Source organism: Heteronotia binoei, chromosome 6 (assembly GCF_032191835.1).
Source record: "Heteronotia binoei isolate CCM8104 ecotype False Entrance Well chromosome 6, APGP_CSIRO_Hbin_v1, whole genome shotgun sequence".
Taxonomy (NCBI): Eukaryota; Metazoa; Chordata; class Lepidosauria; order Squamata; family Gekkonidae; genus Heteronotia; species Heteronotia binoei.
The window spans coordinates 10586854-10602333 of record NC_083228.1 but is presented as its reverse complement, the minus strand read 5'-3'; the positions used below and the strand labels follow the sequence as shown (position 1 = coordinate 10602333).

The following is a 15480-nucleotide window of genomic DNA, read 5'->3' as shown; positions in this document are numbered from 1 at the left end:
CAACTCTTGAGATAATTTGCGAGGGGGCCCCCAAGATTTCAACTGCCTAGAGGCCTCCACAGAGTTTAATCCAGCACTGCAAGGGAATTCCTGCTACAAAACCCCCCCTGCAAGTCAGACCTTATGTCTTCATACTCTGGGTTGAATCCAACCATCTTTTTCATTGATGCAAAAGGACTGGTTTGTTTTTGACCACTGAAAAGTCTGCTCCTGGGGTTATGGTGTTGGAAGTCTGCTCCTGGGGTTATGGTGTTGGAAGTCTGTACCTGTCCTGCATGTCTTTGCAATGATCTACGTTCCAGGGTTAAACTGTTCACCTGTTCTCTGTTGTCTGCCTGACCTAGGAAGTGGAACTTGGCTGTCTGCCAATGAAGAAAAAGCCCACAAAAGGACTGTTTGTTTATGCTATTGGTCAGTTAGGCAAGTGACTTCCTTTGTCTAGGTAGAGAGAGATCAAGGAGAAAGAGGACGATTCTCCATTAGCAATATGACCATCTTAGCGATAAGATGTAGCTGCTAGTGTTTCTTGTTTTCATCCCAGTTCCCCATCCCTGTAGAAATAAACGTATGTTTTGTTTTTATACTAAAGAGCTCTCAATCTCAGTTTTGACCCAACGATCCGTTGAACTGTTTGGGATATAGAAGTTGGTTTTCCAAACAATACCTCTAACATATGGGGACCTGCCTGGATGAAAACAACATGAAACGAGGGCTGTAATAAGGCATTAAGTGCCATTGTGACAATTAAGCGACACTGAATGATGTGACACTGAATGAAGCATTCTAAATAAACCTAATCCCCTATTTATAATACTTCAGACTACAACTATTGCACCAAATGCACAAGCACTGCTGTGACGAGGTAAATACCAATGCATAACATTCCTTTATTACCATCATGTTGCATACATACATATAAAACCAAAATCTATATTCTTAAAAATGCTCCCTGGGAATTGAAGGCATGTACCAGCATTGTGATTTTCAGTAAACGGCTGCTTAGCATGACATCTGAATGGTCTGAAATTTGGAGGCTAGAAAGAGATTATTCATTTTCCAGAGTTAAAAGGTGATACAAGGACCATGCAGATTTGATACATTTCTATCCCCCCCTCCCAAACTCTCAAGGTGTTTAAGAAAGATGAAAACCTTAGTCTGGCATATAAAAACTATATTATAAACTTAGTTGAAGTATGTTTTATTCACTAGTGACACCTTGTGGTATCTTTCCGGCATTTAGCTGCTTGTTGCGATATTCCTATTTTATTAGAGCTGATAGTGGAACTTAAGAGATAATGCTGCGTCCACATAACCTGAGTTCCTCTAATCATGCACTTAGGGTGTATTTACACTGCACTAAATAATGTGTTTTGCAGCTGGATATCTGCTGTGTAAGCAAAGAAAAATTCCACTTGCAAAACACATTTTTTAGTGTAGTCTGAAATGCACCTTTGTGGATTTTCCATGCTTTGCTGCAGTTTTTTTCCAAGATAAAAGGGAATGGTGCGCACCTTACATGTCTGAAACACAAAGGTTAAAGTCTTATTTTTTTTTTTAATAAAAGCTGGGAATTTGGAAGAAGTTGGCAATTCTGCCAATAGAGCATTCCAGTGCTACAGCAACCTAGCGACTGCTGATTTTTTTTTAAATTAAAAAATCCAGATAAAGCCCTCCAGCATTGGTGGGTGGGGCGGCAAATGGCGGCTACAGGAGGTGCAAGAAAAATTAGGGAAAACTGCTATGTCAACGTTCCTTTGTCATGCCAGGGAACTTCAATTTTCTCATCCAGCCTCAAATATAGCCTGAAACCAATTAATAATGTTTCCCAGTGCTAGAACACACAGAACCCTGAAACATGAATGCTCTTTGCAAACAGGTCAAAGTTCACAAATAATGAGAGATTTGTGGTCACAGTTCAAGTCATTCCACCGTCCATTTTCAGCCAAGATAGTAGCACAGTCCTCAGCTCTATTACCGTCGTTGGGCTCTCCTTCATTCCAGTTTGTGTAGCTTAGCGGCGCCCCATTTGCATACACAAATTTGCCCTCCGTTTGGGTATCGGTTATAGCGAGAAAAGCATACTTGGAGTCCCTCTTTGTGAGTTCGTGCAGGGCAGCATTTTCGGCAGCATTCTTGGGGCCGGCCATGGCTGCTTCGGCTTTCGCACAAAGGGCTCTGCCGTTATTAAAAGTGTCGTGGTGGCGCGTTGAAAAGAAAGTTTTCTGTCCAACTGTCAAACCCTGCAGTAACACCACTGGGCCCAAAGAGAAAAAGAGTCAGCAGTGAGAATATTTGCTTTTTAAAAAATCCCTCCCCGAAGAAAGATTCCTGCAGTCCGCTCCTCCTATACACACACACACAAGACAGCCTTTATTGGCATATATAACAATACAAAATAGAGGGTTGGCCCAGTTACAGATTAAGAGAATACAAATTAGGATTACAAGATAAAAAGAAAGTAGCAACATAGTAAAACCTGATACGTAGTACTACTTATCAGGATGAGTAACCATAGCTCTGTAAAAAAACAACCTTTGCTACTAATTCAGTTATTTCTGGATCAGAATTATCTTAAAGCACCTTAAAATCATCAGAGATCTCTTAAATTTGGGCCAATTTGGGGTATAAAAGATGCTAGCAGGACGCCAAATAGAGAAACACTGGAGAAGGACATGGGCGACAGTCTCAACATAATCCACAATAGGGAGTCCCTTGGAATCTGCCAAATAAAATGGCTGACAGAAGGGCATTGAATCTGGCCAAGGAAAAGTCTGTGCAAATTTGGATTTAGAAGTTGATAGAGGTACACAGCTGGAACATATGCATTTGGAACAATCCCCACGTTTAGGGGAGAACAGGTTCTGTTGGCAAGAGTTTGTAGCTCTGAGCCCAGTAGACTAGATTTTATTTCTTAAAAAGCCTCGGGCTCAGAAAGCAAGGTTAAGGATTCTAAAGATAGATCCACGGAACTTATTTTAGCTTCAATGTAAGATAGCCGGCTAGAATTATCAGATTCAGAAAGCAGCTGGTACAGAAAACGAAATGGATCAGAGTTGAAGTGGAGTCGTAACCAGAATTTAAGAGTGTGAACCCATGCCTTAGTAGCCAACAAATTCTGACCGCACTCCAAACATAAAACGGCATAAGGAACACACGTAGGTAACCCTCATGATCTTTCGCAGAAGGGAAGAGTGGACACTGAAATGTCAACTGTGTCAATCCAGAGAGATACCCCAACTGTCAAATTCTGCAGTAACACCACTGGGCCCACAGAGAAAAAGAGTCAGCAGTGAGAATATCTACTTTAAAAAATCCCTCCTTGAAGAAAGTTTCCTGCAGTCCGCCCCTCCTATATGGTTGTGTCATTCACACCAATCCTCTACAGTGCAGCTGCATCACAGAAAATAGCTTCCCTGCAGTGACCAGGAACGATGGCTGGACCATTGGTTTGATCCAGCAAGGCTCTTCTTATGTTCTTAATGCAAGAAAAATAGATTTGTGATATCTTACCATTTTTGTATTTGTTAAATTCAGTCTGAAGAGCCAGCAACTTGTTTTCCAGAGCAGTTACTTGATTCTGAACAGGATCAATAGCTGAGGGAAAACAACCGGGTTGGGGGAAAAAAATCATAGTTAACAGTCCCTGGATTAGGAGAGCGGGCAGCCAGCCAGCCGTCAGGGGCTCTGCCAGATCGCCAGCAGCCCTCATTAACCCCCCTGAAGAGGGGGTTTCTGAGGAGAAAAGCCCCTCTCAACCAGGAGGCATGACCCACTTCATAATGAAAAACTGTGACATGGATGAAGTCATGTGTCTCTTAAGGAACACATCCTGATGGGCTCCTCTCAACCAGGAGGGATGACCTGTCTCATAATGAGGAACTGTGACATGAAGTCACGTCTCTCCTCAGGGACACATCCTTATGGGCTCCTCTAAACCAGGAGGGATGACCTGCCTCATAATGAGGAACTGTGACATGGATGAAGTCATGGGTCTCCTCAGGGCCACATTCTGGTGGGTTCCTCTCAATCAGGAGGGATGACCTGCCTCATAATGAGGAACTGTGACATGGATGAAGTCATGTGTCTTAAGGGACACATCCTGAGGGCTCCTCTCAACCAGGAGGGATGACTCCACCTCATAATGAGAAACTGTGACATGGATGAAGTCAAGTGTCTCCTAAGCGACGTGTCCTGATGGGCTCCTCTAAACCAGGAGGGGCAACTCTGCCTCATAATAAGAAACTGTGATAAGGATGAAGTCATGTGTCTCCTTGTGGGGACAAGTACAAAATGGCTGCTGTAGGAGGGAGAGCTAACCACAAAATGCCAGGGAGTGAGCTCATGCATATCTTTAATAATAACTCTTCAACATCAGAGGAAGCAGCTGTGTTTAACTGGATGCCTTTCAAAATGAACATATTCAAAAATACAGAGAGGATGCGCTATAGTGGCACCTGTTCCTAAAGCAACTTTTTACTAAAAAAAAAATCTGCACAATCCAATCTTCAGTGGCCAGTCAGAAATCCTGGTGGGCAAAAGCTTCACCTGACTCCGCCTGCTTTCTAAAAACAATTGATGGGCACCAAAGAAAGCACCGGTGAGTGCCATGGCAACCAAAGGCATTGTTTGGGAACCCCCGCTTTCCTGCCAGAAGAGCTGACCATCCAAAAGATAAGAACTTACCGGCCGTTTCTCCCTTTAGTCCTTTTTCACCTGAAGGTCCTTGAATTCCCATTGGGCCCGGAGGTCCAGCCTTTCCGGGAGAACCCTGTTGACCCTTCAATCCAACCCCTGGTGTTTGACAAAAAGAAAGACTTCATGCTTCTTGGGTTTAATTCCTTCAAACAAAAAGCCACTAAGAGAAAGCTCCTCCTGTGGTATTGAATTACAAGCATTGTACCTTGGTCTCCTTTCTCTCCTTTGGCACCGTCCCTTCCGTCTCTGCCTGGCAATCCTGGCATGCCACATGCCACCACTGAGCATGTGTTTGTTTCAGAACTGCTTGCTTGAGAAATCACCGCACACGCCAGAGATGTTCCCACCACCAGGACCGTGAAAAGTTGGAGCAGATGCATGGCTGAGACCTTAGAGAGAATGAAGGAAGTATTTTCTGGAGATCATGCAATCCCCACCCAGCCTGCTGTTCTGTGTTCGAGGGACATTGTTTCATCTCCGAAGATGGAATTCTCAGATCTTTTAGATCTACTTATCAGTGTGCTTTCCCCAGGCTAACTAAAACTATGGGCACATCTACATGATAATCTGGAACCAAAAGCAGAAACCAGTTTGAGGAGGAGAGAGACTCACACAAAGGATCTTGGGAATTCTGTTTTTACATGAAGCTGAGGAAAATGTTGACAAACGATCCAGTCCTTTTACAGAACTAAAGTTCCCAGGAACCTCTGATAGGAAGCCATGTCAATGAAACAGCTTGGATAGTGGCTTAAACACACATACGCCATTTTAAAAATATGGAGATCCATATGTGGAAAAAGGTTTTGGTATTCAGGAACCGTAGACATAAATCCAATGAGCATCAAAAAGCATATTGAAAATGGATGCCATCTGTCCAGTGCCAACTGGAGTTGGAGATTCTGTATTCCCCAGTTCCACTGACGTACAATTATGCTGATGTAGCTATGTGCAAATGCAGCTGGTTGGACTATAGAATTTGGAATTTCACTGTTGCTATCAAAAGCAAACACCAGTTCACTATTTAAATTTTTTTCATGTTGCTTTGAGTGCTTCTACCAGCTGTTACAATGACGAGTGCATTTTTAAATAAATCTAATTCATGCATTCCAAAAACAAGTTACAGAAAGGCTTTTGGAAGTCAAGCAAAAATGATGAATAGAACTCTTTCCTCTTTGTATGTCTCAATATCCAATAAAGAAACAGAGGCACATTCCCCCAGCATCTACATTACTGGCGTTTTTTGTTTTTAAATCATTTTAGCACTTCGATGTATGAAGCAGCAACTGTTTCCTTAAAAAACTGTTTCCTTAAAAACTGAGTATATGGTCTGTCCCTGTGATTTTCACTACATGAACACTAAACATGCCAAGATTCAGAAACATACTTTTTTACTTCTTTATACAGGGCTTTTTTAAAAGAAAAAGCTCAGCAGGGATTTGTCTGCATATTAGGCAATTAAAGAGGCAATTAAATATTAGACATATTAATGAACTAGCAGTAAAGAATCTTGTTGGCATCACTTCCGCAGGAGGTGGTGGCGGCTACAAGTATAGCCAGCTTTAAGAGGGGATTGGATAAAAATATGGAGCAGAGATCCATCAGTGGCTATTAGCCACAGTATATATATGAACATATGAAGCTGCCTTATACTGAATCAGACCCTTGGTCCATCAAAGTCAGTATTGTCTTCTCAGACTGGCAGCGGCTCTCCAGGGTCTCAAGCTGAGGTTTTCCACACCTATTTGCCTGGACCCTTTTTTGGAGATGCCAGGGATTGAACCTGGGACCTTCTGCTTCCCAAGCAGATGCTCTACCACTGAGCTACCATCTCTCCCCTATACACACACATATATTGGCCACTGTGTGACTGGATGGGCCACTGGCCTGATCCAACATGGCTTCTCTGATGTTCTTATGTGATACAGAGTGTTGGACTGGATGGGCCATTGGCCTGATCCAACATGGCTTCTTAGGCCACACCCCCTGGCAGCAAGCCAGCCGGAACTGCATTCCTGTGCGTTCCTGCACAAAGCATTGGCTAACATTGAGAGAATTGCCCCCAATCCTGTTACACTCATTAGGTAATGAAACATTATCTTTGATCATTAGTAGGATGCCAGAGGGAGTGAGGAGTCCCAAGGATACCTTGGCTTGCCCTGGTGTGGTATTAGCATTCATTGTGAGGTAAAACTTTTGGAAAGTGAAATGTACGTATGGCCCATTTTTATGGTAGTATAGTAATCTAATGCCTTGAACACTAACTTGCAACGCAGTGTGGAAAAGTAGCTTAACTCTTCCAGGGTATGCCTTATCTCTTCCTTTTGAGGGAGATGCACAAATATATATTTTCAGAGCTCTATAGTAATCGAGGAACCTTGGATTACATGTATGGACTAAATGATGACTTCATAGTTGTTGAGGGAGTAGCTTAACCCCCTTTGTGAAGGATTAGTGTACAAATATCCCCCTTTCAGACTTCTGGTAATCATACTGTATATCCAGTTGTCTTCACACTTTATTAAAGAACTAGCAGTAAAGCCCGTTGCAGAAAGAAATGCAATGGGTCCTAGAAAAATATTTGGGAGGGCGTAATGAGCTTGCAATAAACCCAGGTGCCAGTTTTGCTGTCACATACACCCAGACAATGCAATCTAGACTTAACAACATCAACTACACCATCTCAAGCTCTTTCAATTTCTCAAACTCTAATATTGTAAATGCCATTAAATGCCAACAGTGCCCTCCTGTTCTCTGCACAGGACAAACAAGTCAAACTCTGTGTCAAAGGATAAATGGACGCAAAGCTGACATCAAGAATCACAAGACTGAGAAACCTGTAAAACCCTTCAGCTTTCCAGGACATTCACTGGGTAACCTCATAGTAGCTGTTTTACTGCGAAGGAAGTTCAGGAATAGACTAGAAAGGGAAATAGCTGAGTTACAAATTATTGCCAGACTCAGAACCATGGAACCCCCAGGATTTAACAATGATATTGGTTTCTTATCTCACTACATATGCTAACGTCATTCAGTATTCCTACTAATCCCCCAGAAGGACTATATACATCCTCTTTAGTTTATTTCTTCTTTTGAATAGTAGATTGTAATGTAATGAATAGTAGAATGTAATTTAATCTGGAATGGTAGATTGTTATGTATTTCTTTGGTGTGGGGACAGAGGAGACATACTGTGCATTATTCTCAAAGAAGATGATGCTGTGAGGTTGCCTCCACACTTGAAAGAAGACAGATGGAGCATGATAACAGGGTCTCAGTTAATTACCCTCACCATTCCACGGTTAAGGGGTTATGCTGTAAGGCTGCCCAACAATCTCTGATTTTGTTATATTTATTTCCTTCACTATACTTTCCCCTGGAATTGAACTCAAACAAATGGTGACCATATAAACTAAGCTTGCTATTCCAGTTTGGTCATTGCATTCGTTAAATACCATTGTTATTCTGTATGCTAATTTGCTGCTCACCCTCTGCCTATATGTATAAACTGGCAATTTTCATTTCAGTGTATCTGAAGAACTGTTTGTGCACATGAAAGCTTATAGCTTGAATAAAACCTTGCTGGCATCACGGGACTCAGACTTTGTTCTGCCTTTTAACTGTAAGACAATCAGTTGAATTTATTGAAATAAACAAAGCCGATTATCAGATCCCCCACAGAAGTGACTTTTTAAAGATTCTGTGATATTGAATAAAGAAAATTATTTTCTCTCTCCCCATGGCAGATGACACCAGCATCAGCTAAACCAACTGGTAAGGGGCCCTTAACTCAGTTAAAAGTTTTCACTAACCAATTCAAACTGGAACCCACCGATAAACATGCAAAAACCTTTCCCAACAAACCCAATTATGTTTTGGAGCCATAAGATACCGCTGTATATTTAACTGGTCATATAACCCAAAATATCTAAAGCTTTAGAAGCAAAATTAAATCTGAATGGAAAAGTTTTTTTAAAAAAGAATAGGGGGTAACGACCCAAGATAGCTTACCGGAAGGAAACGGAAGATTGGTCACTTACCGTGAAGCTTCCTTCTCGGTGGACTGGCAGTGGGTCGGTCCGACTACTGGGTATAGGCTCCTCCTCCTCTTCACAGGGTCGGGTCTTCAAGCTGATCCGAAGGGGGGGAGTGGCCTATACCACCAAGCTCCCGCCAGGTGTATCCAAGCCGCATCCCCCTAGGAATAAACAGTTCCACGACCTCCCCATTCACAACTGAGGCAGGAGAATGAGGAAATTCATTTATTAAGTTCCAGAAAAAAAACCTCCAACATAGGAGACTGAAACCAACGTTGCCAAACCGAACAGACCATAGAACTCAGGAAAGAAAAGACGAGGCTCCAGGATCCATCTCCAAAACCCAGGAAGCCGCTCAACCTCTGACGGGCGGGCCGGACCGACCCACTGCCAGTCCACCGAGAAGGAAGCTTCACGGTAAGTGACCAATCTTCCGTTCTCCGGTGGTCTGGACAGTGGGTCGGTCCGACTACTGGGACGTAACAAAGCTGACATCCCCGGGCGGGACCGGCTTCCCTGTTTAGAGTGCATGCTGCAGCACACGCCTCCCAAAGGCCGCCTCCGCTGAAGCCCATTTGTCCACCTTATAGTGTCTGGTAAATGTGTGTACCGATCTCCATGTCGCCGCCTTACATACAGCCTCCAATGACGGAAAGGACCGATACACTGCCGATGTAGCTGCCCCCCTCAGGGAATGAGCCGTAATTCCCTCTGGAGGGTTCTGCCCCTGCGCCTTGTAAGCCAGACCGATACACTCTCTCAACCACCTGCTAAGGGATGAAGTAGAAACCTGTCGTCCCCTCGATTTTTTGCTGAAGGACACAAACAACGAATCTGATTGTCTCCACTCTTTGGTGCGCTCTAAATAAAAACTAAGCGCCCTCTTAACATCTAGGCAATGCAATGCCCTTTCCTTTGGTGATTTCGGATTGGGACAAAAGTTTGGCAGAACCAATTCTTGGGACCTATGAAAGAAGGAGTTGACTTTAGGAATGAAAGATGGGTCTGGTCTCAGAACCACCTTCTCATTGTGGAAGACACACAGTTCTTTATCAACTGATAATGCCCTTAACTCAGACACTCTACGCGCCGAGGTGATGCTTACTAAAAAAAGGGTCTTAAAGGTTAACTCCTTGATCCCGCAGGAAGCCAGAGGTTCAAAGGGATGCCCACACAAGGCCTGAAGGACAACATTCAACCTCCAAGAGGGAAATCTGTGCACTTGTGGCGGTTTCAGGAGAGAAATACCCCTCAGAAACCTTTTAACGTGAGGATGCGCTGACAGAGTCTTGCGACCCCGTACCCCTTGTATAGCCGAAATCGCCGCCACCTGCCTTCGCAACGTGCTGGTGGAAAGTCCCTTGTCTGCTCCTTCCTGCAAAAAACCTAGGATACCATCAACCTTTACAGACATCGGATCCCACCCCCGTTGGGCCGACCACGATGAGAAAACTTTCCAGGTGGTATTGTATACTCTATTTGTGGAACCTTTACGTGAAGCCAACATAGTATCTACCACCGTTTTGCTGTAACCTAGTCCCTCGAGCTGCAACCGCTCAACCTCCAGACTGTTAATTGTAGTAAGTCTGGTTGGGGGTGAAAAATGTCGCCCTGAGCCAGAAGGTCGTCCCTCCTCGGCAAGCGCCAGGGAGGCTGGACCGACAACCTCTTGAGTTCCTGGAACCAAGACCTCCTTGGCCAGAAGGGAGCCACCAATACCATCTCGGCCCGTGACACCACCACCCTCTGGATTACCCTGGGTAAAAGAGGCAGGGGCGGAAAGGCATATAGAAGTCCCACCGGCCAGTCTGCGCTGAGAGCGTCGGTATTTTCCGCTCTTATGTCTCTGTTTTTGGCAAAAAACCTGTCCACCTGACGATTTTCTGCTGTGGCAAACAGGTCCACTGTCACCGGTCCATATCTGTCCACTATCAAACGGAACGTGTCTTTGTGTAACATCCACTCCGTCTGGTCCAACCAGCGTCTGCTGAGCCAGTCCGCCACTAGATTGTCCTTTCCGGGAACGTGTACTGCCTTGATCGATAAGAGATTGTTCTCTGCCCATTCGAAAAGAGTCTTGGCTTCGGCATGGAGAGACTTTACCTTGGTCCCTCCCTGTCGATTCACATACGCCTTGGCTGTTGAATTGTCCGTTTTCACTAAAACGTGGTGACCCCTCAGGACTGCTTGCAAGCCCTGTAGCCCTAATCGAATCGCCCTGAGTTCTAAGAAGTTGATACTCCGCTTTGATTCGTGGGGTTCCCATCGACCCTGGATCATTTGATCCTGAGAGTGAGCCCCCCAGCCCCAAAGACTGGCATCCGTGGTAAGACATACCCTCAGGGGTTCGCGCAGAGGGTGGCCTGATCCGAAAAGACTCGGGTCCAACCACCACTGCAACTGGGATTTCAAGTTTGGCGTTAATGTCACTAACCTGGGGATCTTGTTCCCTATGGCCTCCTGGAACGGAAGAAGGAAGAACTGCAGGGGGCGAGTGTGGAACCTGGCCCAATGGAGAAGGTCCTGAAAAGAGACCATCATCCCTAGTAGCTGTGCTAAAACCATGACTGACACCCTGCTCTGCTGTAGAACCCCCCGTAAGAGGATACAGAACTTTTCCCGTCTCTCCAGGGATACAAAAACCCTGTCCAGGACTGAATCTATCTCCACTCCCAGATGCCCTAGTCTCTGGGATGGAAGCAGATTGCTCTTTTCCAGATTCACAACGAATCCATGCTTGCGCAACATGGTCACTGTTCGGTGCATGTCCTCCTGGCATTGCTGGAATGACCCCCCCTTCACCAGAATGTCGTCCAGGTAAGGAAACAAGGCCACTCCCTGCAGTCTCAGTTCCGCCACCAGAGTGACCAGAACCTTCGTAAAGACCCGGGGTGATGATTTCAGCCCGAATGGCAGTGCCCGATATTGGAAATGTTTTCCCCCGTAGGAGAAACGTAGGAACCTCCTGTGTGAGTCCCGAATGGGTACATGCAGGTAAGCCTCTGACAGATCCAGCGAGGCCAGAAAATCCTGGGGCTGAATGGCTAGCAACACCGACCGAAGGGTCTCCATTTTGAAGTGCTTTGTTGGAACAAACTTGTTGAGCCATTTCAGATCCAGGATGGTCCTGAACTCCCCGTTCTTTTTTGGAACTAAAAATATGATGGAGTAAACTCCTAAACCCTGCTGGGAGATTGGGACCGGCTCCACCGCTCCTATATCCACCAGATGATGGATGGCTGCCATCATGGCATTGTGTGCCGCCAAATTTTTCTTTCGTGGAACCCAACGAAAGTGGTTGGGAGGGGGGGTAAGGAACTCTATGGCATATCCATGAGTCACTACATCCAGAACCCACTTGTCCTGAATCGATTGACTCCAGATGTCTTTGAAAGATGAGAGGCGACCCCCTATTTTCCCCGTTATGTGATGAAGGGCGTAGTCATTGGGGTCCTCCTTTTTTGGCAGAGGATTTAGAGTTCTGATCTGACTTCCCAGAGAAATAGGGTTTGGAGTCACGCCCTTTCTGCTGCCACTTCCCTCTGAAGGGACGAAAGGGACCTGACCTGGGTTGTTTTTTAGGCCCTCGAAAGGACGAAAAGGACTTCCTCTGCTTGGTCTCCTTACCCTTGGAGGGAAGGACTTTCTTTTTATCCTTGTTTTCAATGAGGAATCTATCCAGACCCTCCCCAAACAACAAGGAACCCTTAAAGGGGACTGCTGCCACTCTGGCCTGGGCAGTAGTGTCCACTTCCCAATTGCGCAGCCAAATGTTACGTCTGGCAGCCACCCCACAAGCCATAGCTCTGGCAGCTAGCTGCATAGTGTCTAATGAACTGTCTGCCACAAAGGCCGCAGACAGAGCAATCTTTTTAAGCTCATCCTTAAACTCCTTGGGAGCTCCACTATCTGCCGCTGCTAAGTTATTGGACCACGTGCACATTGCTCTAGCAAAAAGAGAAGATGCTGTGGCCGCTTTGATTGCCCATGATGTTGCTTCAAATTCTTTCCGCAAGGCCTGCTCAATCCTCCTGTCACATGGATCCCTAGGAAGACCATCTGCATCCATGGGGAGGACCGAATTAGAGATCAAACTAGTCACAGGATCGTCCACTGTTGGTAATTTTAACTTCTTAGTGGCCTTTGGAATAAGGGAGTAGAGTTTAGGAATGATCTGCTGGTTAGACTTGGGCTTAGCCGGCTTTTCCCACTCTGCTTTAACTAGAGCGAAAAAGGTGGCTGGTAATGGCACCCCCGTCTGGACACTGCCCAGTTTGGGCATCATTTCCCCTGATCCCGTGGGCAAGTCGGGGTCTAGCTCCTCATCTTCCTTAGGAACAGGCACAAAATTAAGGGTTCTCAAGACCTTGGGAAGTAGCTTAGAGTAATATTCAAAAGGGAAAAGTCTAGACTGCACAGTGTCCGACTTTTCCTCATCCTCATCTGAAAGTTCTCCTTCCTCCCTTTCAGACTGTTGATCAGAGTCCTCCGACTCCTCAGCTGAACTCAGAAGAGGGGAGTCCAGACCTGGATGCATCCTGCCCTTAGACTGCCCCATAGTGTCACTAGGGCTGAGGTCTCTGGGTCTTTTTCTCTTTTGTTGCCTCAGAAGGGAAGGGGCCTGTTGAACAAGATCCTGCCCCAGTTCCTTCAACATCTCTCTTTTGAGCCATTGTAAAAGATTAGATTTTGCATCCTCGCCTGAGATATCAGGGTTCTGAGTTTCTTGTTGCTGTGACAAAGCTCCTGTTAAAAGAGGCAAGTCAGACTCGCTTGGAGAGTTGCTCTGGGAGCTAGCCGCCATTTTGTCTGCACACCAGATCCCTATAAGGGAAATGAGAAAGACAGGCTACAATAAAAGGGCGGGAAGGTTTCCAAAATGGAGGGCATTAACAGTCTTTAACTAGCCCTCTGATTGCCCTATCGGCTAAAGCATTGCACGCAAAAAAACCACCGAGGACTGAAAAAACGGGTTGTAAGCAGAGCTTAGTGCAGTAGAAAAACTGCATGTGTAAAACTCTGTGCTATGGAGAACCTTACCTCGGATCAACGGGGATTAGAGAAGAAAGGCAGGCCGGACTATGCAGTCCCTTGAGCAGGTTTCCACGAAGGGAAAAAACCTGCAGCCTGAAGGGGAAAGTTCCTTTTCCCCCTCCCCCCCGGCTCCACATCGCCCGCGCAGGTTCTCCCTGCCGCGGGACGACTTACCGCTCTTCAAAGAGCCGTCGCTTTTCTTCTCCGCTCCGTTCCACACGTGTGCGAGTGGAAACGGAGCCCCACGGACCTCCGCGCTGCCAACAGCGTCCGGAGCCTGCTGCGTCGTCGCGGGAACTACTCGTGAGTAGCCCTGCGCGTTTGTCCGCTGGCTGGGTTTGTCGGGGAAAACCCCTACGCTCCCAGTCCCCAGCCTCCAGAAAGGCAAAGTCTTCTTCCTTCGGATCTTCAGTGCTGCTATAAGCACGCTGTAGAAGAGAAACCGTCCTGCTCTAGCAGGGCCGGGAAACAAACTGGCGGGAGCTTGGTGGTATAGGCCACTCCCCCCCTTCGGATCAGCTTGAAGACCCGACCCTGTGAAGAGGAGGAGGAGCCTATACCCAGTAGTCGGACCGACCCACTGTCCAGACCACCGGAGAATACGTTGATATGACCTACGGAAGCAATTTCTTTGATCTGAAAAGAAGTGAGGGAGGCCAGACTGGAAATTCAGTCGATCTTTGTTTCGAACGATTGAGAGAAACGGTAAGAAACAAAATCCCCTGACCAGTAGGCACGGCTTTATCTTTACTTTTGCATAATTCTGTGGATTGCAAAACTGGACTTCATACTCTACTGTTCTTGGACACTGCACGCAGTACTATTTTGCCAAATCAATTTACAGGCCAAAAAAGAGAGAAAATTCTAATTATTGAAATTTCAGGTCACCCCCCCCCCATCCTCCTCATAGATTGATTTGCTGCCATACTATGAGTTAGAGGAGTATATCTTACAATACTTAGCAATTCTGGACCATTTTTTTAAAAAAGGTTGGACTTCCCACCAATGAAGAGCATTTAACCTGCTGGTAATGTTATGCGTAAGCAACCTCTCAAGATATATAAGGTACCCAAAAGCAAAAGGGAAACCTTTTGTTTGTTAAATCCAGGTGGTCGATCTGAAGCACCTTGTTGTTTGCACCTTGTACCCGGTATTGCAAAATGAATCATGAGCAAATTATGAGGACAGTCTTTCAGGGCATTTTGTCACAGCAATAACAACATTGCCATTAGTTCTTCTCAGAACTTTAGGTAATCATTTCTAAGACGGGAAAGTTGTTTGACACTGGCTTCATTTTATAGCAGGAGTGGTCCATGGTAGCTCTCCAGATGTTTTTTTGCCTACAACTCCCATCAGCTCCAGCCATTGGCCATGCTGGCTGAGGCCGATGGGAGTTGTAGGCAAAAAAACATCTGGAGAGCTACTGTTGGCCACTCCTGCTTTATAGGATTGCCAACCTCCAGGTGGGTGTAGTCAATAAAGACCATGAATAAGTAACAATAGTAACTCTCATTTATACGAAATAGTTCCGTATATATAGCAAACAACCTCAATACATAGATAACAGCAGGCCTCATTTTGGGCAGGAGCAGAGCCCACCGGAGCAGAGCTCCAGAACCTCTAAATGGGGAATGTCTGGATGCTTCTTTACGGGATGCTAAGAGAACAGATTAAATTAGAGGCGTGATCAGAGCATGGTGAACACGTCTGAACACAG

The 15480-nt window shown here is 45.6% G+C and overlaps 1 protein-coding gene across 4 annotated transcripts; it reads right to left on the bottom strand.

Moving 5' to 3' along the window:
- Positions 1-867: 867 nt before the first annotated feature.
- LOC132573529 (mannose-binding protein-like) lies at positions 868-14530 on the bottom strand. Of its 4 annotated transcripts, XR_009555547.1 has the most exons (6): positions 14357-14530; positions 4901-5084; positions 4684-4791; positions 3511-3594; positions 1450-2254; positions 868-1384 (listed from the first exon to the last, which is right to left on the bottom strand). XR_009555547.1 is itself a non-coding variant. In XM_060241041.1 (5 exons), the coding sequence occupies exons 2-5, from the start codon at positions 5073-5075 to the stop codon at positions 1878-1880; spliced, it is 744 nt and encodes a 247-aa protein (XP_060097024.1). In that variant the 5' UTR covers positions 5076-5084; positions 14357-14530; the 3' UTR covers positions 868-1877. The 4 variants fall into 4 exon arrangements, 3 of the variants coding, with proteins under 3 accessions (XP_060097024.1, XP_060097025.1, XP_060097023.1); XM_060241041.1 differs by having other exon boundaries at positions 868-2254; XM_060241042.1 differs by lacking the exon at positions 14357-14530 and having other exon boundaries at positions 868-1802; positions 1856-2254; positions 4901-5108.
- Between the last annotated feature and the right edge of the window lie 950 nt (positions 14531-15480).

Excerpts from the sequence above, each read along its gene's own strand:
- LOC132573529 (XM_060241041.1), bottom strand. The coding sequence starts at position 5,075 with ATGCATCTGCTCCAACTTTTCACGGTCCTGGTGGTGGGAACATCTCTG. Across the intron at positions 4,792-4,900 it reads AGGAGAGAAAGGAGACCAAG|GGGTTGGATTGAAGGGTCAA; the intron begins GTACAATGCTTG and ends GTCAAACACCAG. Across the intron at positions 2,255-3,510 it reads ATTTAACAAATACAAAAATG|TGGTGTTACTGCAGGGTTTG; the intron begins GTAAGATATCAC and ends CTTTGGGCCCAG.